A 23,368-nucleotide genomic window follows, 5' to 3' on the forward strand; every position below is an offset into this window, starting at 1 on the left:
CTTGCGTGGTATCTTGTAAATGGCATTGGTTTTGCTGATGGCATTTAATGGATCCTTTAGGTTCATTAGTCGCTGTTTAAGTATAGTGGTAGGTTTGTGGGCTACCACGATGCCAAGGGGTCTGAGTAATCTTTGATGTAAGGTAATGTGGCTATAGTTTTTGGTTGCGTTATGTCTGCTTCTTTGGGCTTGTTTATGAGGAATCGGCGGATTATGTTTATTGGGTACCCGATTTTCTTGAAAATGATGTACAGATATTTTTCTTCTGCTTTTTGTAGTTCTTGGGTGCTGCAGTGTGATGTAGCTCGTTGAAATAATGTCTTGATGCAGCTCTGTTTGTGGGTGTTGGTATGATTGCTTCTGAAGTTAAGTATTTGGTCCATTTGTGTTGTTTTTCTATGGACGCTGGTTTGAAGCTCTCCGTTAACTGTACGTTCAACTGTCACATTGAGGAATGGTCTTTTGGCAGTCTTTTCCTCTTTTGTGAATTTTATGCCGGTCAGGATATTGTTCATGGTGTTGTATGTTTCCTCTAATTTGTTCCATTTTGTGATGACAAAGGTGTCATGTACATAGCGAACCCAAAGTTTGGGTTGGATAGATGGGAAGTCTCTGCATTACTGCTTCCACTATTGGTGATCCCATAGGTGTCCCTTTGACTTGTTTGTTGATTTTGTTACTGAATGTGAAGTGGGTGGTGAGGCACAGGTCCACTAGCCTGAGGATGTTTTCTTTGCTGAAGAAGTTGGTGCTGTCTGCTGTCTCTGGTCCTGATTTTCCTAGCAGTGATAATGTGAATGATGAACATCATTTACAAGATACCACACAAGAACTGTAAAAAACACTACATCGGACAAACTAGCAGGAAACCTGTCACCAGGATACATGAACACCAACTGGCCATGAAAAGACACAACCTACTATCAGTAGTTTCTATACATACAGACAAAGAAGGACACCACTTTGACTGGGACAACACACACATTCTAGGACAGGCGAAACAAAGACACGCACGAGAATTCTTAGAGGCATGGCAATCTAATCAGAACGCCATCAATAAAACATCAATTTGGATCCTATTTACCTTCCCTTGAAAAAAAACTGAAAATGACATCACTCACCTTAAGAAACCAAGACCTATCAATATAGAGGCGGGACATACCACCAGCACTTCACCAGAGACTCTCACTGATGATGTTACCTGGTATGGTGACGAACATCTGAAAACAAGCCTTCAAGCTCAGCAAGCTAACTTACATACTTATCAGTGAAAGAAGTCTGCCAATCGCGCACGCAGGCATACACATATACTATTCGCTACTCGTTCCTCTGATCCTACTCCTCCCTCTCCCTTTGCCCCACACTCATTTACTCATAGGTTCCCTCTGACCCACACTCATTTACTCATTGGCCAGAGTATTGAGTACAGCAGCTGAGAGATCATGTTGCAGCTGTACAGAACATTGGTTAGGCCACTTTTGGAGTATTGCGTCCAATTCTGGTCTCCTTCCAATCAGAAGGATGTTGTGAAACTTGAAAGGGTTCAGAAAAGGTTTATAAGGATGTTGCCATGTTTGGAGGATTTGAGCTACAGGACTGTTTACCCTGGAGCGTCAAAAACTGAGGGGTGACCTTATCGAGACTTATAAAATCATGAGGGACATGATAGGGTAGATAGACAAGGTCTTTTCCTGGGGTGGGGGAGTCCAGAACTAGAGGGCATAGTTTAGGGTGAGATGGAAAAAATATAAAAGAAACCTAAAGGCCAACTTTTTCACGCAGAGTGTGATGCATGTGTGGAATGGGCTGCCAGAAGAAGTGGTGGAGGCTAGTACAATTGCAACATTTAAAAGGCATCTGGATGGGTTTATGAATAAGAAGGGTTTGGAGGAATATGAGCCGGGTGCTGGTCAGTGGGACTAGATTGGGTTGGGATATCTGGTCAGCATGGACGAGTTGGACCAAAGTGTCTGTTTCCATGCTGTACATCTCTATGACTCCCTCAGCTGAGGCCATAATTGAATCTCATTCAGTTCTCCATTCCTCTCCTTCAACCCACAACCCCAAATCCCTCCTATGCACTTCTACAACAAATACCTTAATTCTCTCCCAAATGCCCCCTCCCACCCATTCTTTTTTTCTCTCTCTCCTGGACCACCAAATACCTCCACTCTCACTGCTACACCACACACTGCATTTCTGCTCTCCCTCCAACTTGACATCCATCCTACAACCACTCATTTATACATTCCGTATGCCCTAACTCCACCCCATCTAATCCACATGCCCCTTCTCTCTCATGTATCCATCAATGCCCCTTACTCTGATCTGCCTTTTCTATCCCTTACCACTACATCCCCTTCTCTGCCCCTTTCCTCCACATTGCTCTCTTTTTTGTTATGAAGGCATAGAGATGTACTGTACTTGACGGACTGCAAGCACAGAGAATGCTGGAGAACTTACAATGTAACATTTAGTCCAGCAGCTAGCAGTACCTGGGTAGCTATGAGACAAAAACAAATTCAAATTCTGCCAGTTTAAATTATGTTCCAAGATACTAAACTCCAAACAAGTTTGAATCTGGTATTTTGACAATATTAAAACTAATGAAATATCCGCTGCTTTGGGGTATAAGACCAGAAAAAAATTGGACTGTTTCCAGAGAACTGCTAAGCCACCAACATATGAAGACTGCTGCAGAATAGCTCTCTTAAAGGTACCCATATCTATCAATGGCCTGTGAAACAGAAACTCTCAGAAGAAGAAAAGACGACTGAGGAAGATACAAACAGAAGATTCACCAGCTGGCTGGTTTTGAAATTTGAATTTTTTGGTGAACCGTAATCAGGGGGTTTTATTGGACCAGTATTATACAAGGGAAAGTAAAAGATAAGTTAGAGAAAGGAATTGTATTGTTAGACTTTAAAAAAGTTGTTAACTTTTACTTTAAATATTGTCCTTTGGGATAGTTCTTGGCCTCTCGAATTTTAACAGATTACAGCACAGGTTAAATCATTTCTATTTTGCTGGTTTAAATTAGGAGATGTTTACCTCATGCCGTAACACTTTCCTCTGTACATTCAGACTCTATACCCACTCTCTCCTCTGTCCCTTCACCCTGCATCCCCTTTTTCTCCTCTGCCCCTTTACTCTGGAATCTCCTTCACCGCACATCCCTCCCAATCCCCCTTCATGTCACATTCCTCTCTCTCTCATTTACTCCCTTTACTCTGCGTCCTTCCTCAACCCACATCCCACTCCTCTGCCCTTTCACCCCACAACTCCCTCTCTCTCCTCTGCCCCTTTCTTCCACAATTCCTTCTCTTTTCACAGATTTCCCTACATTGCCATCTTCCCCCTTTGACCTGGCCTCCATACCTCCCTCTCCCTTCTCTGCATTTCCTCTCTTATTCTTCTTTCCTTCCTCAATCCTGCAAACCCCTCTCCACCGCCCACATCCCCTCTTCCTTTCCACATAAGCCCCTCCCTCTTTTGCCCCACCCCTCTATTCTACTTCTGGCATGAGGCCTTCCCACCCACTTCTGCTTTCTCTGTGTCGCCCTCATCCCGCTCCTTCTTCCTCCCTCTTCATTGCCCTCTTCTTTATCCCCCACACTCTTGCTCATCTCTCTAAAGCCCTGCAGAACCTAGAAATTCAGTCGACGGTTTGTGAAAGCAGCAGGATTGTTTCGCCTTTTCTCATCCCATGCCCTTTTAGGCTTCTAATTACCAGAGTCATGAAGTTGGAAAGTTCACAAAGGAGATTGCAGTTTGTTAACAGAATGTAATACTTCTGTAAGAATACCTCTACGTCAGTCTCCAACTTAATTTTTATCATGTTATATTCCTCTGCATCTTGAACTCGCAACTGCTGAAGTTGATTCTCATACTGCTCCACTTTGTTCATTCGAGCCATCAGAAACTCAATCTAAAAAGTAGGAAATAATTAGTGTTTTCTGTTAACAACTAATTCTGAAAATATGCATACTCTTGGTCTATCCTCCTTTTATTTAGAGGACCAACAAGTGGACTCAAAGATACTTCTCACAATTCCTAATTGCAGTTTATTTCAGCATCAAACGAGATGGCCCTTATGAGGGAACTAACACTGAAGTGCACTACCTTAAGTTACAACTGCAAACAAAGAACAATGAATATATTAGCGATTGCTGGTTCAGTTACTATGGCTACACAAATTTTAGTTGGCCAGCATACCCTTAGTACCATTGTGTGTTTGAGTGTAAATACACACAATTATATGTATAGTAATATTTCAGATACGATACTTATATTCTGATAATGTACTCAAAACAGGAAACAAAGACTCGATGAAATATAATTTAAAATAATATTTAAACACCATACTTAAATAGTGCCAATTCTGCAGTGAAATGTCAGAAATTTTGAAAGTTTTAAGATGTAGAATAGATATAAATCAGTCAAACAAATAGAAATTTTAATATTATCATATTTTTGAGAAGCACAGAGGCTGTCCTTTCTGTCTATTTCTGCACCTCAAAGTTATTAATTTGTTGTGAAATGATGTAAAGGAATATGTAGGAGAACATTTCCATGTTCTTCCATTAACTGTGCAAAAAGAAAATTAATTGCGCACTGTTCAGTAGTAGAGAAGCTTCAAAATTATTTAGATAAATATACAGAATTATCTTTTTAAAATTAGTTTGTTAGTCAGTTACTTATGCATCTGTGTATTCTTTGCCTACATTTGATCATGAATCACATATTTGAAGATTTACACGCCAGTGCAATGTGCAATTCCAAACATCATCATCAACCAGACAACTCAGCAAAAATAATAACTGCTTCCACCATCAGCCAGTCTTTTAAAACTTTCAGGCAATTGCAGTACTTAAAGTTTAAGTTAGTCTCTTGGTAGTTTTTCCTCCACTATTTTGTCATTCTTAATAATGACTTGGGTCTAGTTACCTGGTTCCACAAGCATTTTTTTTTAAATAATCCAATCAGAAAATAAAGCTTGTAGTTTGAGCTAGACACTTCATAACAAACTGTCACAGAGGAAACAAAATGCATACATAGGTTTTTAAATACCACATCAGATGAACAAGGACAACAGCCTCGAGTATTTAACTTAAAAGGACAGACAGTCCATAGAGGTACAAATAATGCAAATAATTTACATTTAAGTTTGAAAATAGTGCACTATTCAAGCTTGCATTTTTCAATAAGTTAAGATGTTTTGATCACTTGTTTTCCTGAACATATTTTAAAACATGCAACACTTTTGGAAATGATATTTATGTACCTCTTTGTCTCTTCGCATCTGCATTTTCTTTTCCCACATTACAAGATTACTTTTGATTAGCTCATGACGTTCCAACTGAAATGCTTTCTGTTAAACACAGAAAATAACAAATATACAAATAATGTAGTATCCAAATGGATCTTAAATGAAAATTAAAATTTTTATGACCAATCACCATGGTGCTGTCATCATTCGTTGATCATTGGAACTTCCTCAATAAACAAACAATCAAAAACAGCAAAAGCTTTATTTCAATGGTGCAAACAAAAGACTACAGACAGACTCTTATGCTGCTACTTAAAAAAAATTTATAAACTGTAAACAAATTGAATGGAAAATAAAAACCAAAAGAACTGTGGATTCTGTAAATCAGAAACAAAAACAAATTGCTGGAAAAGTTCAGCATGAGTGGTAGCACCTATGCAAAGAAATCAGCCTTAACATTTCAGATTGAGTTCTGGGGAAGGGTCACTCATTTGAAATCGAATGGAAACCCTATCAATATTGAATGAAAAGGAAGAGAACTAAAGCTATGGCACAAAACAATGTATAGGAGGGACATGGCCAAATGCGGCAGGAATGCTCAAGATTTTTGTGAAATATTTAAACCAACATTTTAAATACCACAGCATATCAGGCTACAGGCCAAGGCAGGTGGGACTAGTTCAGTTTGGGAACATAACTAGCAAGGCCTAATTGGACCGAAGAGTCTGTTTCCATGCTGTATGACTCTATCAGATGCCCTTCAGTACCTCACCTGACTATCATGTTTTCGATTGGGTGAGTTTTACTGAGTTTTAAAATGTCACCAACACACTAGCAGTCCTAAACTCAGGCAATGTACACCCTTGCATGCAAGAATCACTCAATCATGATTGGGAACGAAATTTCCATTGCATTTTTCAAAAACTCTCCTGAGCTCAATGATAAAGCAAATTGTGGTTTTTCATCTACTGTCCAGTTAAGAGCAGCCAACTGATCCACACATGCTTACAGATTCCAGTTCTGTTACTCAGCTTTACCTGCTACAGATTATATATTAGATAACTTAGGCAAATCTTCCCAGCCCACAAACAATGTGGGTAATAGCATGTCAATTGATAAAATACAGCAAGAATGAAAAAAATGAGATTCTCAACATTGAGATAAGTACCTGATTTTTCACCCAAGGTTTCAACGACAAGGCAAGAATCTTATTTTCTTAGGTAATGGTCAGAAACTTGACAGTAAGAATTCTCAATATGAAAGTATGAGTGACACTGGAACCCATCAGCATCATTTACAGGTACCCCTTATGTTGGTCATCATTCCCAAACTTCTCAGTGCATGCTCCACAGACAGGGACTGCCTGCATTTCCCATCTATGGAAATTGACATCAGTAAAGCATCAGCCTCACCGCATCCACAGGGCACAATTGGGACCCACTTAATAGTGTGTAGCGCTTCAATACTGCACTTTGCAGCTCACTACACCTGACATTGCAATACTGCTGCCAGACCACTTAGTGCATACAGCCAAGCAACCATCTTATGCATAGGAACAGAGTACATCGCAGGCCTCCTAACGTGTTTTCTTAGCATTCATTCACTTTGCATTTACTTGGATGTTCACAGCATTTCTGCCTTGCCTTGTGTCTAAGTGCAGGCAGATGGCCAGACAGTTTGAGATGTTTGACAGTAATGAACAGTCAAAGGGACCCATGGATAGTCAAGGGGTTGATCTTTCATCTGTCAGGAAAAACAGTAAAGTCAGAAAAATATTACTAATATGGAAAGAGAGTCTTCAGATCATCGTGACCACACCAGTCATCAAGCATCCATTTATTCTTATCCCACTTTCCAGCATTTGGCCCGTAGTCTGATATGCAGTGGTAGTTCAAATGTTCATTTAAATACTTTACAAAGATCTTAAGGGTTAGTGCCTCTCCCACCCTTTCAGGCAATGAGGTCCAGATACCCACGATTCACTGGGAGAAAACACTTTTCCTCAAATTTCCTCTAAACCTCCTGTTCCTTCCCTTAGAACTATATTCCTTAGTTAGTGTATCTCTCACACACACTCTTCATCCAACACACCAAGTAAGGGGAAGGGTTTCTCCCTATTTACCTTACCTATACCCCTCAGAACATTGTGCAATTCAATCAGAAACCTCCTCAGGACAAACAGGAAGACAGCTAACGGTCCGCATCCACGAACACCAACTAGCCACGAAACGACATGACCAGCTATCCTTAGTAGCCACACACTCAGATGACAAGCAACATGAGTTTGACTGGGACAACACTACTATTATAGGACAAGCCAAACAGAGAACAGCCAGGGAATTCCTAGAGCATGGCACTCATCCCCCACAGATTCAATCAATAAACACATCGACCTGGACCCAATATACCGGCCACTGCAGCGGACAGCTGGAACTGACAACCGGAAGCGGCAGAGACAAACCAATATAAATGCCAGAGGAAACATCACAGAAGCGCTTCACAGGAGGCTCCCAAGCACTGAGGATGTCACCTAGACAGGAGACAAAACGTCTGCAACACAAACTCCCAGCTCAGCGAACAGAACCACAACAACGAGCACCCGAGCTACAAATCTCCTCCCAAACTTAAAACACCTTTGAATTGGCCTTAATATTACTATTTTTCTCAGTCGTTTTTTCATTTTCCTAATTTCTTTCTTAAATAACCCGTGGACTTTATATACCCCTTGAGAGCATCGCTGCCTTGAGCTCTTCAAGTACTTAACTAAATATCTTTTAAACATTGTAACTGTACCCACATCCTCCACTTGTTCTGGAAGTTTATTCCACACATGGACAACTGTGTAAAAAGATTGCCCCTCATGTCTTTTTTAAATCTTTCACTTCATACCTCAAAAATGTGTCCTCTATCTTGAAATCCCACACCCTAGGGAAGACTACCTGCCTTTCACCTTACCTATTTCCCTCATGATTTTATAAACCCTTATAAGGTCACCCCTCACCCACCTGCATTCCAGTGAAAAAAGCCCCAGCCTATCCAACCTCTCCTTTTAACTCAAATGCTCCATTCCTGGCAAGATCCTGGTAAATCTCTTATGAACCCCTTCCAGCTTAACAATATCCTTCCTATACAAGGGTGACTAGAAATGGACACAGTATTCCAAAACAGGCCTCACCAACGAAGACCTTATAAAACCTCAAATAACTTTCCGACTCCCATACTCAAAGATCTGAGCAACGAAGGCAAGCATGCGAAACATCTTCTTAACCAGCCCATCTATATGTGATGCAAACTTCAAAGAATTATGTACCTGAACCCCTAGATCTCTCTGTTCTGCAACAGAACCCAAGGCCCTTCTTTTAATTGTATAAATCTTGCCCTTGTTTGTTTTACCAAAATGCAATACCTCGCATTTATCCAAATTAAACACCATCTGCCACTCTTCAGCCCACTGACCCAATTGATTAAGATCTCTTTGTAATCTTAGATAACCTTCTTCACTGTCCACTATATCACCAATTTTGGTGTCATCCATAATCTTACTAACCATGCTTTCTATGTTCTCATCTAAATTATTCACACAAATGACAAAAGTGGACCCAGCACTGATCCCTGTGGAACACAGCTGGTCACAGGTCTCCAATCGGAAAAACAACCCTCTACCATCATTCTGTCTCCTGCCAGTAAGCTAATTTTGTATCAAACCAGCAAGCTCACACTGAATCCCACATGATCTAACTTTACTAATAGTCTACCATGCAGAGCCTTGTCAAAAGCTTTACGAAAGTCCAAGTAAACAATGTCTACTACTCTGCCCTCATCAATTTTCTTGGTTACTTCCTCAAAAAAACTCAATCGTGAGACACAATCTCCCTTGTACAAAACCATAAAAAGAAATAAAAACTGGCCTTACCTCAATTTGTATCAATTCCGCTCTATAGGATCTTGTTAAGGTCTTTATTTGTTCTTCCATTCTTTCTAACAACAGAACAATGTCATCAGCTGCTTTCTTTAGGTCTTTCACATACTGGTCATCACTTAACTTTAATTCCTGCAAATACAATAAGTAATGCATATAGAAATTGAAGTTTCTTTAACAGAGCTTGCTTTGTTTTCCAAGATACAGTTATGAAACTGTTAAGGTATGGTAGTGAAACATAGCCTGCAAAGATGCATAGGCATCTCTTTCCATTAGCAAGAGATAATTGCTTATTAATAGTTGAAGGTAACGACCACAATTGTGGGAAAATGTAAGAAGGCACATCTCCTTATGCTAGGCATACGATCCATTGAAAAATAATGTCAAAATAAAATTACATTTTAAAATCATAGCATCTCAACCTATTCAAGATTTCACATACAAAATAAAAGTTTTATGTTTTGATAGAAGTGTGGGTTCCAGCTCCATTACAGTCCAAAGCTCATTTCCCCAAAACTCATTACACAAATCTGAATTTGGTTCAAGATAAGCAACAGTGTTATCACTTAATAGTGTTTAAATCTCATTGACTTGAAACAAAACACTGTTTTTCTTTGTCTATGGGTGATACCAGAGCTGTGGAATATTTCCATGACTTCAGTCCTTATTCAGTATTCTAACTCACCAACAGAATTTTACAGACTCCCCCAAGAAGAGAGCTGAAATGAGGGGGTTGGTAAAATTGCAGGGAGCTGCATTACCACAGCTCCCCAAAGAAGAACCACTGCCAGAGAATTTCACCAAAATATTTACCAACAGCTGAGATGCAGTCACTCTAAACAGTTATACAGACAATTAGCATAATTGAAAAGCAGAATATCAAGATACTGAAAATCTGAAAAATAAAAACAGGACATGCTGACCTTTTGTCAGAGTTGAGAAAAGTTCAGGATGTAACAGTTCATGATGTGTGCAAGTCAAGAAAGGTTTTGATAGCATGTATGACAGAACAGTTAGCCTTAGAACGACCAATGAAGGAGCTGCAAGCAGGGAAGGTCACCCTATGATCCCTCTGGTGGCTTATTCAACTTCCTGATTTTTTAAAAAATGTCTTTTAATCCTTACTGTCAGAGCTATTAAAGTCACGTGCACATTTCGGAAGGGACCACTTTCCTCCAGAGATGCCACTAGGCCTTCTAAGATATTAGCATGCTGACTGAGCTGGCAGTATCAGCACCTACCAATTTGGATGGTAGATCTCTAAGTAAGCAAGTATTGGAATGCCTTTTCATTAGATCAGCAAAGCATTCCAAGTGCCATCATGTGTAAGCTCAGGATCCATTTGTTGTCCAATATCAGACTCCTGATGTTAATGATAAAATTCAGGCTAACTACTAGATTTGAAAACTGCAACCACAAATGCAAAAACGTTAAACCAGTCAACATTTCACTTTCCCACAGATTCTTAATGTGCGACAGTTACCTTCTGCAAAGTGTTAATCAGCTTGGTTTTCCCGTCAATTAACTCAGAACAGCTCTGTTGCTGCTTGATAAGAATGTCACGCAGATCCTGTGGAATCTTACGGGCTTTTGCCGTTAGCCATTTCTTTGTGATGACCTCAAATTTTTCTTCACTCAATGTTGCTTCATTTTCCAGCTTTGCAGTCCTTTATAAACCAAAACAAATTTTAAAAATCCAATGTTGATTTTGAAAACTCAAACAATGTAAATATAAATACTTCTTTTCGGTATTAAACTAAAAGAGAAATTGCTGGAGAAACTCAGCAGGTCTAGCAATATCTGTGGGAAGAAATCAGAGTTAACATTTCAGTGAAGCTCAGCACAAGCTGGAAGAACAGCATCTCATTTTCTGCTTGAGAGCCCTGCATCTTTCAGGGCTCAAAACTGAGTTTTAGGGCCTGTGCAGCTTCTTCCATATCCTTTCCCCAAACCCCACACACCAAGCCAGGTCATCATGTGGGCTGCCATCACAACCAAAACCATTGTCAGCTACTAATGGTCCCCATTAACAGCTACTGATTCTTCCAGGTTGTCCATCATGTTTTCCTTTGTCTGTCCAACTGTTTTTTTCTCCCTCTGCATTCCACCTCCATCTGTCACTTACGCCTCCTCCAATATCAACTTCAGCATATATACCAAACCTTTCTTAGCTGCAATCATTTCTGAAGAAGGGTCAATGGACCCGAAACATTAAATCTGCTGTCTCGCCACAGTTGCTGCCAAACGTGCTGAGTTTCTCCAAAAATTTTGTTTTTGTTTCAGATTTCCATCCATTCAAATCACTATCAGGCCAGATTATGAATGTTCCTGTTACAGATTGAGAGTTTCAACACAAATTTCTCTCCCTATTCTCAATGCCTGCCTGTAAGCAGATAGTCATTTAACATTTTTCATTCTTTTTAAAATAAGCAATGAAGTTTACTTCCCCCACTCCCCCTATTTTTTGGACTATGATTTTGTAAACGCTAAAACAACTCTACTGTATCATAAAATCAAACGTAGAGCTTATTTCACGCACTTCTTTTGGAGAAAAAAATTGAAATATTGTAAGTTCTAATCTTCAGAAACTTAATTCTGTACTTACTACAAAGCTTAATCTTTAGATTAGATCAGATTCCCCTACAGTGTGGAAACAGGCCTTTCAGCCCAACAAATCCACACTGACCCTCCGAAGAGTAACCCACCCAGACCCATTTCCAGTATTATGAGAAAAATCCCTTTACATTTCTAGAATATTCAACAAATATGGGAGACCATGTTGATTCACAAGTTTGCTCATTAAGCTGCTGCATGTGAAGATGGTATTTAGGTCCTCTGAATAAATCAAATATGAAATGTAAGCAGTTTTCTCTTTTCCTAACAACTGGCCTGGATTACCAGAGAAATATACTTGGTACAATTACTTTCTCACTTAAATTAAGATCAGTAAAAGTAATACTGAAAAGCATCTTTAGACTAACTAAATCTTTACCTAAAAGATAAGCAACAATACACAATGTAACTCTAATTGATATTGAAAACCAAATGATGAGCAGAACTGTAAAAGCTGAGTGAAGTTAGTTAACACACGTTTGTTTAAGCAAGTGGGTCTGGAAGAAAGGATCTGTAACCATCCAGGGTTCCTATTCCTGGACACCATCAAGGAACCAGTACTGGTACTGATGTGCTCAATATGACATTACATCAATTAATTTTGATTTCTTGTCTAATTTTATCCAACTGTCACTAAAGAGTAAAAATGCTTCCATCCCCACCACCATTCTAAAACAATAGTATAGAATTGGTGCAAATGGAAAAATATAAAAATAGTATAACTGACTCACCTATGCTTTTGCATTTCTCTTTCTGTGCTTCTCCGCAGTATCTCTCTTGAGTTTTCTGCAATTTGCACATTTGTAACCAATGATGTCCCATCTCTTCGCAGTTGAATCAATTTCTTTAAAAATTAAAACAAACTACCAATCACTTATGAGTCTAAATTGACTGTCCATCTTAAATAAAACAAAGAACTGCAGATGCTTGAGGTCTAAAACAAAAACAAAAAGTATTGGAGAAACTCAACAGGTCCAACAAAATCTATACAGAGAAAAATAGAACTGAAAAAGATTACTGGACTCAAAACATGAACTGTTATTCTCTCTCCAGGCCCCGCCAGATCTACTGAGTTTCTCCAGCACTTTCGCATTTTGTATATCCATCTTTCCTCCCATTTTCTTTGCAACGGTTTGGGCCATGGACTTACATGGGCTATGTAGTTTAAGGATTTATAAGGATCAATGTGCTAGACTGCATAAGTATGATGAGGGTAGAGATCACATGACTGAAAGACAAGAGAACAATAACCATGGCTTCAGCAGTATACGTTCAGTCATGAAGACTTCAAACAGTTCACTCGCATATAATAAATAGTTGAGCACACTTATAGCTCAGTAATCAATACAAAGTTGGATTAATCAACTGGCAGCAGCATTAATGGACCCCATAAAATTGAATTTTCAATGTTTAAGAAGATGAGAAGTCAGATCTGTACTAGTGATAGCACGGTTAGTAAGTTTATGAATGACACCAAGATTGGTGGATAATACAGAAGGTAATCTAACTTTACAAAGAGATCTTGAACAATTGAGTCAATGGGCTGAAGAGTGGCAAAGGGAGTTTAAGTGGATACATGCGAGGTATTGCATTTTGGTGAAACAAAGACAACACTTATACAATTAAAAATAGGGCCTTGGGCAGTGCTGTAGCACAGAGAGACCTAGGAATTCAGGTACATAATTCTTTGAAGTTTGCATAACCTCACTCAGATCTTTGATTGTAGAAGTTGGGCTTTATGTTGAGAACTTTGGAGTTCTAGTCCAGAATTCTCTCATGGTAAACTTGCAAGTTGAGTCAGTAGTTAGAAAGGCAAATAAAATGATGGCATTTATTTTGACAGGATTAGAATAAAAAAGCAGGGATGTACTTCTGAGGCTCCATAAGGGTCTGGTCAAATCACATTTGGAGTATTGTCAGGAAGGATGTACTGTCTCTAGAGCGTGTTCAGAGGTTCACGAGAATGGTCCTAGGAATGAAAAGCTTAACATATGAGGAACTTTTGAGGACTTTCGGTTTATACTTGATGGAGTTTAGATGGATGAAACATGCAGAACACTGAATGGCCTGGACAGGGTAGATGTTGGACGATGTTTCCATTGGTAGGAGAGACTAGGACCTGAGGGCATAGCCTTCGAGGAAAGGAAAGCCCCTTTAGAATGGAGATAAGAAGAAATTTCTTCAGCCAGAGAGGGGTGAATCTATGGAATTCAGTGCCACAGAAGGGTGTGGAGGCCAGGTCATTGAGTAAATTTATGACTGAAATAGATAGGTTCTTGAGTATCAAGGGGGTCGGGGGCTATGGGGAGGAAGCAGGAGAATGGGGCTGAGAAACTTATCAGCCATGATTGAATGGCGGAGCAGATTCGATGGAGTGAATGGCCTAATTTCTGCTCCTATGTCTTATGGTCCAGAATAGATTTACCAGGAGCTTGCCAGGAATGCAGGATTGGAGTTAGAAAGGATAGGCTGGAACTTTTCTCACTGGAGCACAGGAGATTGACGGGTGCCCTTATAGAGGTTTATAAAATAATGAGGGAGACAGATAAGGTGAATGGCAGGTGCCTTTTCCCTAGGGTGGAAGATTTCAAGACTTGGGGGCATACTCTTAAGGTGAGAGGAGTAAGATTTAAAAGACATGAGGGGCAATTTTTTTTCATGCAGAGCGTGGTTCGTGTGTGGAATGAATTTCCAGAGGAAGCAGTGGATGAAGGAACAGTTACAACATTTAGCAGATATTTAGATAAGTACATGAATAAGAAATATTTGATAGAATATGGGCCAAGTGCAGGCAAATGCGACTAGTTTAGCGTGGGATTATGTTGGACCAAATGGTGTGTTTCCATGCTATATGATTCTATGATTCTAACCCTGGATATCAAAGAATGTAAAGGATTGGATACAGAAAGAAAATTAAGCTTATGGGAGATTCCAAGGACTCAAAACAGCACATTCCAGAGAGGGGGTATGAAAAGTTCAGGAGGTTACTTAGAAAGTAAATAAGGAGAGCAAACAAGCATATTAGGGGCAAGAGAATAATCAGAGAAAATGTACAGCCAACTGGGGACCAAAGTAGGAATCTGTGCATGGAGACGGAAGATATAGCTGATGTTTCAAATGAGGACTTTGCATGTGAATTTACCATACAGAAAGAATAGGTTGGTAGAGAAAACAACGACAGGGAAGAGGTATAACCCATTGTTGTAGTTCTGTTCACCAAGGGAATTTGTGTTGCAGACGTTTCGTCTCCTGTCTAGGTGACATCCTCAGTGCTTGGAAGCCTCCTGTGAAGCGCTTCTGTGATGTTTCCTCCGGCATTTATAGTGATTTGTCTCTGCCGCTTCCGGTTGTCAGTTCCAGCTGTCCGCTGCAATTGGCTGGTATATTGGGTCCAGGTCAATGTGTTTGTTGATAGAATCTGTGGATGAGTGCCATGCCTCTAGGAATTCCCCGGCTGTTCTCTGTTTGGCTTGCCCTTTTAATAGTAGTGTTGTCCCAGTCGAACTCATGTTGCTTGTCATCTGTGTGTGTGGCTACTAAGGATAGCTGGTCGTGTTGTTTCGTAGCTAGTTGGTGTTCATAGATACGGATCGTTAGCTGTCTTCCTGATGCATGGGATTTTGTACACCACGTTGGTTTTGCTCATGCTGGGTATTGGGTCCTTTGTCCTGGTGAGTTGTTGTCTGAGAGTGACTGCTGGTTTGTGTGCTGTTATGAGTCCTAGTCGTCGTAGTAGTCTGGCTGTCATTTCAGAAATGTTCTTGATGTATGGTAACGTGACTAGTCCTTTGGGTTGTGGCATGTCCTCATTCCGTTGTCTTTCCCTTAGGCATCTGTTGATGAAATTGTGGGGGTATCTGTTTTTGGCGAATACATTGTAGAGGTGTTGTTCTTCTACTTTTTGCAGTTCTGGTGTACTGCAGTGTGTTGTGGCCCTTTTGAACAGTGTCTTGATGCAACTTCTTGTGTGTGTGTGTTGGGGTGGTTGTTTTTGTAGTTTAGGACTTGGTCTGTGTGAGTGGCTTTCCTGTCTACCTTTGTGGTGAATTCTCCGTTCGGTGTTCTCTGTACCATCACATCTAGGAATGGGAGTTGGTTGTCCTTTTCTTCCTCTCTAGTGAATCGGATTCCTGTGAGTGTGGAGTTGATGATCCGGTTGTGTGTTTTCTATTTCTGTGTTTTTAATGATTGCAAAGGTGTCATCCACATATCTGACCCAGAGTTTGGATTGAATTTGCGGTCAGACTGTTTGTTCTAATCTTTGCATTACAGCTTCTGCTATGAGCCAAGAGATGGGTGAGCCCATGGGTGTGCCGTTGATTTGTTCATATATTTGGTTGTTGAATGTGAAATGTGTTGTGAGGCACAGGTCCAGTAGTTTGAGTATGCAATCTTTGTTGATAGGTTCCCCATCTTGTTGTCTGTTCTGTATGTCCTGCAGGTTGGCTATTGTTTCTCTGGCTAGGGTTTTGTCGATAGAGGTGAACAGTGCCGTTACATCAAATCAGACCATAGTTTCTTCCTTGTCTTATGTGTATATTTCTGATGATGTCCAAGAATTCCTGTGTTGACTGTATAGAGTATCTGGATCCGCTGATCAGGTGTTTCAGTTTCTGTTGTAGTTCTTTAGCCAGTTTGTGTGATGGTGTCCCTGGTAGTGATACTATGGGTCTGAGTGGGATGTCTGGTTTGTGCACTTTAGGTAATCCATAGAATCTGGGGGTGGTGTTGCTTTCAGGTTTCATTCCCTGTAGGTCAAACCTGGTTATCTGTCCGCTTTTTTGCAGGTTCCTCAGTGTGTTGTTTATCCTATTGGTGAGCTGTGGGGTGGGGTCAAACTCCCTCTTTTGGTAGGTGTTGGTATCTGCAAGTAGTTGTTGCACTTTCTGGATGTACTCTGCTTTGTCCAGGATGACCGTCATTCTGCCTTTGTCTGCTGGTAGTATGATTATGTTCTTATAATTTCTTAGTGTTTTCAGTGCTTCCCTCTCCTTGGTGTTGAGGTTGTGTGTTTGTCTTTTCCTTTTTTTCAGGGGTATGATACTTTGTCTCACTGTTTGTTGTGTCTCTTCTGTCAGTCCATTGTTTCTGAGTGTGCATTCCAGTGCTGCGAGGAAGTCTGCTGTCTTGGCGTCCCTGTGGTTATAGTTGAGTCCCTTGGCTGGTATTGTTCCTTCTGTGTCTGTGAGCTGTCTGTGGGAGAGGTTTCTAACCTGTGTTGTGGTGTCCTCTCTGTTGTGTGTTAGATTGGCCATTTTTTCTTTTCATGCCGTTTTCTTGTGGTGTGTGGTCCTGTTCTGTCCCATGGTGATGGCCTGTTCTATGGTCCGGTTCCATTCCTGATTGGTGGTTTTTGAAATTAACAATTTTTGGCACGCAATTTCTTGTTTATATTTGTGTAGTCTCTTGTGTGCATCTGTAATCATTACCTGGATCATCCTGAATCCATTCTGTCTGGCTGTGTCTCTGGCTTGTGAGTTGTTGACTGGTGGTCTGTATCTGACACATGGTGGAAGGATTCGATTCTTTCAGCATTCATGCAGGAACCGGATTTTGCAGGTTGGAGAGTGGATAAACCCCCAAGCTGCTGTAAGAGGCAAGGGTTGAGAGTGCAAGGGCTCTGACATTACTTTTAATCTCTCTAATCACAGGTGAGATACCAGAGGACAGGAGGACAGCTGATGTGATAAAACTATTCAAGAAGTGAGGTATGGATAAACCAGGAAACTACAGGTCAGTGAGTATAACATGGTCAGGAAACTGTTGGAAAAACTTCTGAGGGACAATCTTCACTTGGAGATGCATGGATTAAACAAGGCAAGGGTCTTCAGAATGCTTTTTATGGGGAAGATATTGTCTAAAAAACTTAGTTGAATTTTTCAAGTTGGCCAGAATTGTAAGTGAGAACAGTGCAGTTGATGTGACCTATTTGGACTTCAGTAAGGCTTTTGACAAGGTCTGGCATGGCAAAAAAAGACTTGTGGAATCCAGGGCAATTTGGCAAATAGGATCCGAAATTGGCTTAGTGACAGGAAACAGAGGGTCATGGTCAATAGGTGTTTCTGTCCTCGGAAACCTGTGTCCAGTAGCATCCTACTTGGTCCCTTGCTGATGGTTGTATACATTAGTGATCTACAGTAGAATGTAGAAGGTATGACCAGTAAGTTCACATTTGGTACAAAAATTGGCCATGTGGTAAATAGTGAGGTCAAAAGCCTTAGACTGTATGACATTATAGATGGGCTGGTCAGATGAATTGACGAGTAGCAAATAGAGTTTAATCATAAATATTCTGAAGTGATGCATTTTGAAAGTGACTAACAAGGCAAGAGAGTACATGATGAATGATATGACCGAATGAATTACAGAAGAGACAGAACTTGGTGTATGTCCATAGATCCTTGAAGACAGCAAAGCAGGCAGGCAAGGTAGTAAAGATAGCATATAGGATACTTATCTTCATTGGTCAAGGCACTGAATACAAGGGTTCGGAGGTTACTTTGGAGCTGTATATAATGTTAGTTCAGTCACAGCTGGAGTACAGTACACAGTTCTGATGTGCCACAGTTTAGGATGTGATTGCAGTAGAGCAGGTGCCAAAGATATTCACTTGGATGTTGCTTGGGCTGGAGCAATTCAACTATGAAGGAGGACTGGATAAGCTGGAATTTGAGCAGAGAGGGCTAAGAAGGGATCTGACTGAGGTGTATAAACTTCGGAGGGTACAGATAGCATTGACATGGAACTCCCTCCCTAGCAGCAGTTCAAAAAGGCAGCTCAAGGGCAACTAGAGTTGGGCAGTAAGTATTAAAATGGTTTTAAACTGCTTAAAGAAGCAGCCTGACACTTAATAAAAAATGTAAATTCTTGAAAGAGTCAATTCATTTCTCAGACCACATTGTCAGTTACAAAGGCAGACCTGCAAAAACAACAGCCATCAATGAATCTCCACTCCAACATTTATATGGTGCCTTCAATGTTAAAAAAGTCCCAAAGTGCTTCGTATTATTAAATAAACTTTGACACCAAGCCATATAAGGAGATATTAGGAGATGTGAAAAAATCCTTGTTGAAAGATGTGAGCTTTAAAGAGACTCTTAAAGGAGAGCAAGGTATAGAGATTTAGGAAGGGAACTCCAGAGCTGGGAGTCCAAGCAGCCAAAAGCATGACTGATAATAGTGGAAGAAGTAAAACTGGAATGTTCAGAGCAGCAATTTCACAAAAATTGTAAAGTTGAAGGGAGTAAGAGAGATAGCAAGGGGCAATATCATGTTGCTATTTGAAATCAGGGATTTAAATTTTAAACCAGAAGGGATAATGGGTGAAGGGGACTAGGTGTAAGTTTGAATACAGGGAGCAAAGTTTTGGATGAGTTCCAGTTTATGGGAAGTATGTTGGGAGGCTAGCTGAAAGTGTACTGGAATATTCAAAGCTGAGGTAACAAAGGCACAATTGGTTGTTTCAGCAGTCATGCAATGTCACCATGAACTCTTACTGCAACTGCTCTGCTGAGACCAGTCAGTCACATAATCCCCACAACGTGAAAACAGGCCATTCAGACCCAGGCCAGACCAATCCTCTGAAGACTATTCCACTCAGACCAATCTCCCTACCCTATAATTCTGCATTTCCTGTGGCTAATGCACTTTAACCTACATATCCCTGAACACTATGGGCAATTTATCATGGCCAATCCAACTAACGTGCACATCTTTGGACTGTGGGAGGAAACCAGAGCACCTAGTAGAAACCCACACAGACAAAAGGAGAACATGCAAATTCCACACAGACATTCACCTGAGGTTGGAATTGCATCCGGGTCCCAGGAGCTGTGAGGCAGCAGTGCTAACCACTGAGCCACCATGCTGCCCTACTGAATCACCATACTGCCCATCCTATGTTAACAGATATAGTGGAATTTTCCCAACATTAAGCATGTTTAGGATAGAGTGAGTGAAAAACTGCTAGTTCATTAGTTCAAGCAAAATTATCGAAGAAAGTAAGGCATCATCAGAAACATCGCAATACCACAAATCGGTGTCACTGGGGGAATATTGCAATTCATCATATCACAGAATACATCTTCTTTTACTTTTCCAACACCAAAATGGTCAGTCAAAGCAGATTCAATGTGCAATGACTGAGTAATGCATGTGCACTATCAAGCTAAAGAAAAGTAAAGGAGAGTGAATATGGACAGGTGTACGTTAATATTAAAGAACTGACCTGATGCGAGTCCACAATCTGCTTGCAGCTTTTACTTAAATCCTCTTTTTCCTCTTCCTCAATACCATAAATTCTCTCCATTGCTTCCCTGCAAAATGATTTGACACATACTTCATTTGTTATGTGAATCTTTTAAATATGACAAACAAAAATCATAGATGAGGAAATCACCAGTAACTTTTTTGAATCACTGTGCAGCAATAAGGGTGGCACAGTGGCTCAGTGGTCAGCAAAGATGTGCAGGTCAGGTGAATTGGCCATGCTAAATTGCCCATAGTGTTAGGTGCATTAGTCAGAGGGAAATGGGATTGGGTGGGTTACTCTTCAGAGGGTCGATGTGGACTGATTCGGCCAAAGGGCGGTTTCCACACTGTTGGGGATCTACTCTAATATCTGCTTTCCCCTTCCCAACACTACACCAAGGATGGAGACAAAGAGGTCAGAAATTATTTGTGACAAGGAATCACACAAGACCATAAGAAGCAGAAGAATAGGTCATTGGCTTCTCCACCTTACAATGAGATCACAGCTGATCTTATAATTTTCAAAGCTATTTTCCTTCCTTTTCTCCACAACTTTAGACTGCCTTACTAATTAAAAATCCGTCCATCTCAGCCTTGAATATTCTTGACAATCCAGCCTTTACACTGTGCTAAGTAATCTCACAAATTCACTACCCTCAAAAAGGAAATCCTTTCTCATCTCTATCTTAAATGGCCAACTGCTCACTCTCCCACAAGTGGAAAGTATCTCACCACATCTACCCTAAGGTCCCTAAGAATCTTATATATTTCAATAAGGTTGCCTTTCAACCTTCTGAATGTCAAAGTATATAAGCCCAGTTCACTTAAACTTGACTCATAAGAAAATCCCTCCATATCCAGAATCACCTAGTGAACCTTCTATAGACACTGTCCAATGCCAATGCATCTTTCCTTTGATAAGGAAGCTAAAACTGTTCATAGCATTCTCAGCGCGGTCTGATTAGTGCTTTGTGCAGCTTTAGCAAAACTTCACTATTTTTATATTCTATGCCCCTTGAAATAAAACCAGAAGTTCATTTGCTTTATTATTACACAATGAACTTGGATGTGATTTTATGCATAATCACAGGAAGAACAGACAAGGCTGAATATTAAATGAAGAAAGACTGTGGAAAGGTGCAGCACAGAACGATTCATGCATGAATCACAAAAAGCTAGTATCCAAGTTCACTCTGCTTTCTCCCCACTGCTGCCAGACCTCTTGACTCTTATCTTGGTAAGTTGTTTTATGTGTGGTACTTTGTTGAACCCGTTTTGGAAATTCAAATAAATTACATCCACTGGTTCCCCTTTATCTTTCCTGCTTGTCATCTCCTTAAAAAATTCTCAGAAATTTGTCAGGCATCATTTCCTGACGGAGGCAATGGTCTCTGTGGAACGCAGATAGGGGTGGGAACGGAAATATATCTCTGGTGGTGGGATCCGATTGTAGGTGGCAAAAATGGCAGAGGATGATGCGTTGTATCCGGACGTTGGTGGGGTGGAAGGTGAGGATCTCCCCCCCTCACCTCCATCCAAAGTCCCAAAGGATCTTTCCACATCTGACAGAGATTTACCAGTACTTCCACATACGTCACCTACTGTGTCCGTTGCTCTTGATGTGGTCTCCTCTAAATTGAGGAGACAGGACGCCAACATGCAGAACGTTTCAGAGAACATCTCTGGGACACAAGCACTAAACAATCGCACTGCTCTGAGGCCAAACACTTCAACTCCCCCTCCCATTCCGCCAAGGACTTGCAAGGATGCCACCACCAAATTCCAGCCACCCGCACCTGGAGGAAGAACGCATCATCCTCTGCCATTTTTGCCTTGGGACTCTCCAACCACACAGGATCAATATCGATTTCACCAGTTTCCTCATCTCCCCACCTTATTGCAGATCCAACCCTCCAACTCAGCACCGCCCTCTTGAACTGTCCTACCTGTCCATCTTCCTTTCTACCTATCCATGCCACCTCCACTCCGACCTATCACCATCACCCCCCCACCTTCATCTACCTATCGCATTCCCAGCTACCTTCCCCCCAGCCCCACCCCTTCCCATTTATCTCTCAACCCCTTGGGCCCCCCACCTTCCTGATGAAGAGCTTATGCTCAAAATGTTAATTGTCCTGCTCCTCAGATGCTGTCTGACTGGCTATGTTTTTCCAGCACCACACTTTTTGACTCTGATCTTCAGCATCTGCAGTCTTCCCTTTCTCCCAGTCGTAATTCATGAGTCAGGGGGCTACTGGATGATTGATTTGCAATGCAGAGTAATGCCAACAGTGGGTTCAATTCCTGCATTGGCAGAGGTTACCATGAAGGTCTCTCCTGCTTAATCTCTCCCCTCACCTGTGGCATGGTGGCATGGTGGGCGGCACGGTGGCACAGTGGTTAGCACTGCTGCCTCACAGCGCCTGAGACCCGGGTTCAATTCCCGCCTCAGGCGACTGACTGTGTGGAGTTTGCACGTTCTCCCCGTGTCTGCGTGGGTTTCCTCCGGGTGCTCCGGTTTCCTCCCACATCACAAAAGATGTGCAGGGTCAGGTGAATTGGTCATGTTAAATTGCCCGTAGTGTTAGGTAAGGGGTAAATGTAGGGGTATGGGTGGGTTTCGCTTCGGCGGGTCGGTGTGGACTTGTTGGGCCGAAGGGCCTGTTTCTACACTGTAATGTAATCTAATCTAAAAAAATCTAATCATGTTAAACCACCACCATTCATCTCACTCAAATGAGAGACCAGCCCTATGCTCCACTAGGACTGTAACAACTTTATTCAATAACAATTGTAACTTGATTCCCTGGAGTCCTCTTATAAATTTGTTGAATTGTCCAATTGTTTAATTACAACTGGTTCACGCAAAATTTTGTTTGCAATTACACAAACAAATTTTAGCAGATGCTTGAACAACAGGCCAATACAATTCTGAGCATGTTCTGGTTGCAATTTCATGATTGCGCCTAAAGTGAAAACTCAACCCCACCACATTTAAACATGAATCCACTGTTCATTCTACCTACTAGTGACAATATTAAATACATCCAAATGTAAATCTTTAATACATGTTATTATGTACTATTCATTAGCACTTTCAGCTTATAAATGCAAGACCATATCCACCATAACGGACCACATTCCCCTATCTCCCCCAAGGTAGTCCAGACCACAACTCCCTGTTCTCTTGGACAGCCTCTCCCAGGCAATATTCCTTCTCTCTCTCTGCCAAATCTCCTCCCACCTCCACCTCCATCACCCCCAAATTCTGCTCTCCTCCCACCTCTCCCCTACACCTATCCCCTACACCTCTCCTG

General features: G+C 41.0%; 1 protein-coding gene across 1 annotated transcript in view; it reads right to left on the reverse strand.

The window, feature by feature from the left end:
• The window catches only part of drc1 (dynein regulatory complex subunit 1 homolog (Chlamydomonas)), a 58,946-nt gene that overhangs the window by 33,807 nt on the left and 1,771 nt on the right, over positions 1-23,368 (reverse strand). The window contains exons 2-7 of the mRNA XM_043676297.1: positions 20,029-20,116; positions 12,533-12,645; positions 10,672-10,855; positions 9,183-9,320; positions 5,285-5,371; positions 3,806-3,928 (exon numbers count right to left, since the gene is read on the reverse strand). Coding sequence (XP_043532232.1) covers positions 3,806-3,928; positions 5,285-5,371; positions 9,183-9,320; positions 10,672-10,855; positions 12,533-12,645; positions 20,029-20,116 — 733 coding nt within the window. The remainder of the gene's footprint in view (positions 1-3,805; positions 3,929-5,284; positions 5,372-9,182; positions 9,321-10,671; positions 10,856-12,532; positions 12,646-20,028; positions 20,117-23,368) is intronic.

The sequence above is a fragment of the Chiloscyllium plagiosum genome, chromosome 3 (genome assembly GCF_004010195.1).
Source record: "Chiloscyllium plagiosum isolate BGI_BamShark_2017 chromosome 3, ASM401019v2, whole genome shotgun sequence".
NCBI classification, from domain to species: domain Eukaryota; kingdom Metazoa; phylum Chordata; class Chondrichthyes; order Orectolobiformes; family Hemiscylliidae; genus Chiloscyllium; species Chiloscyllium plagiosum.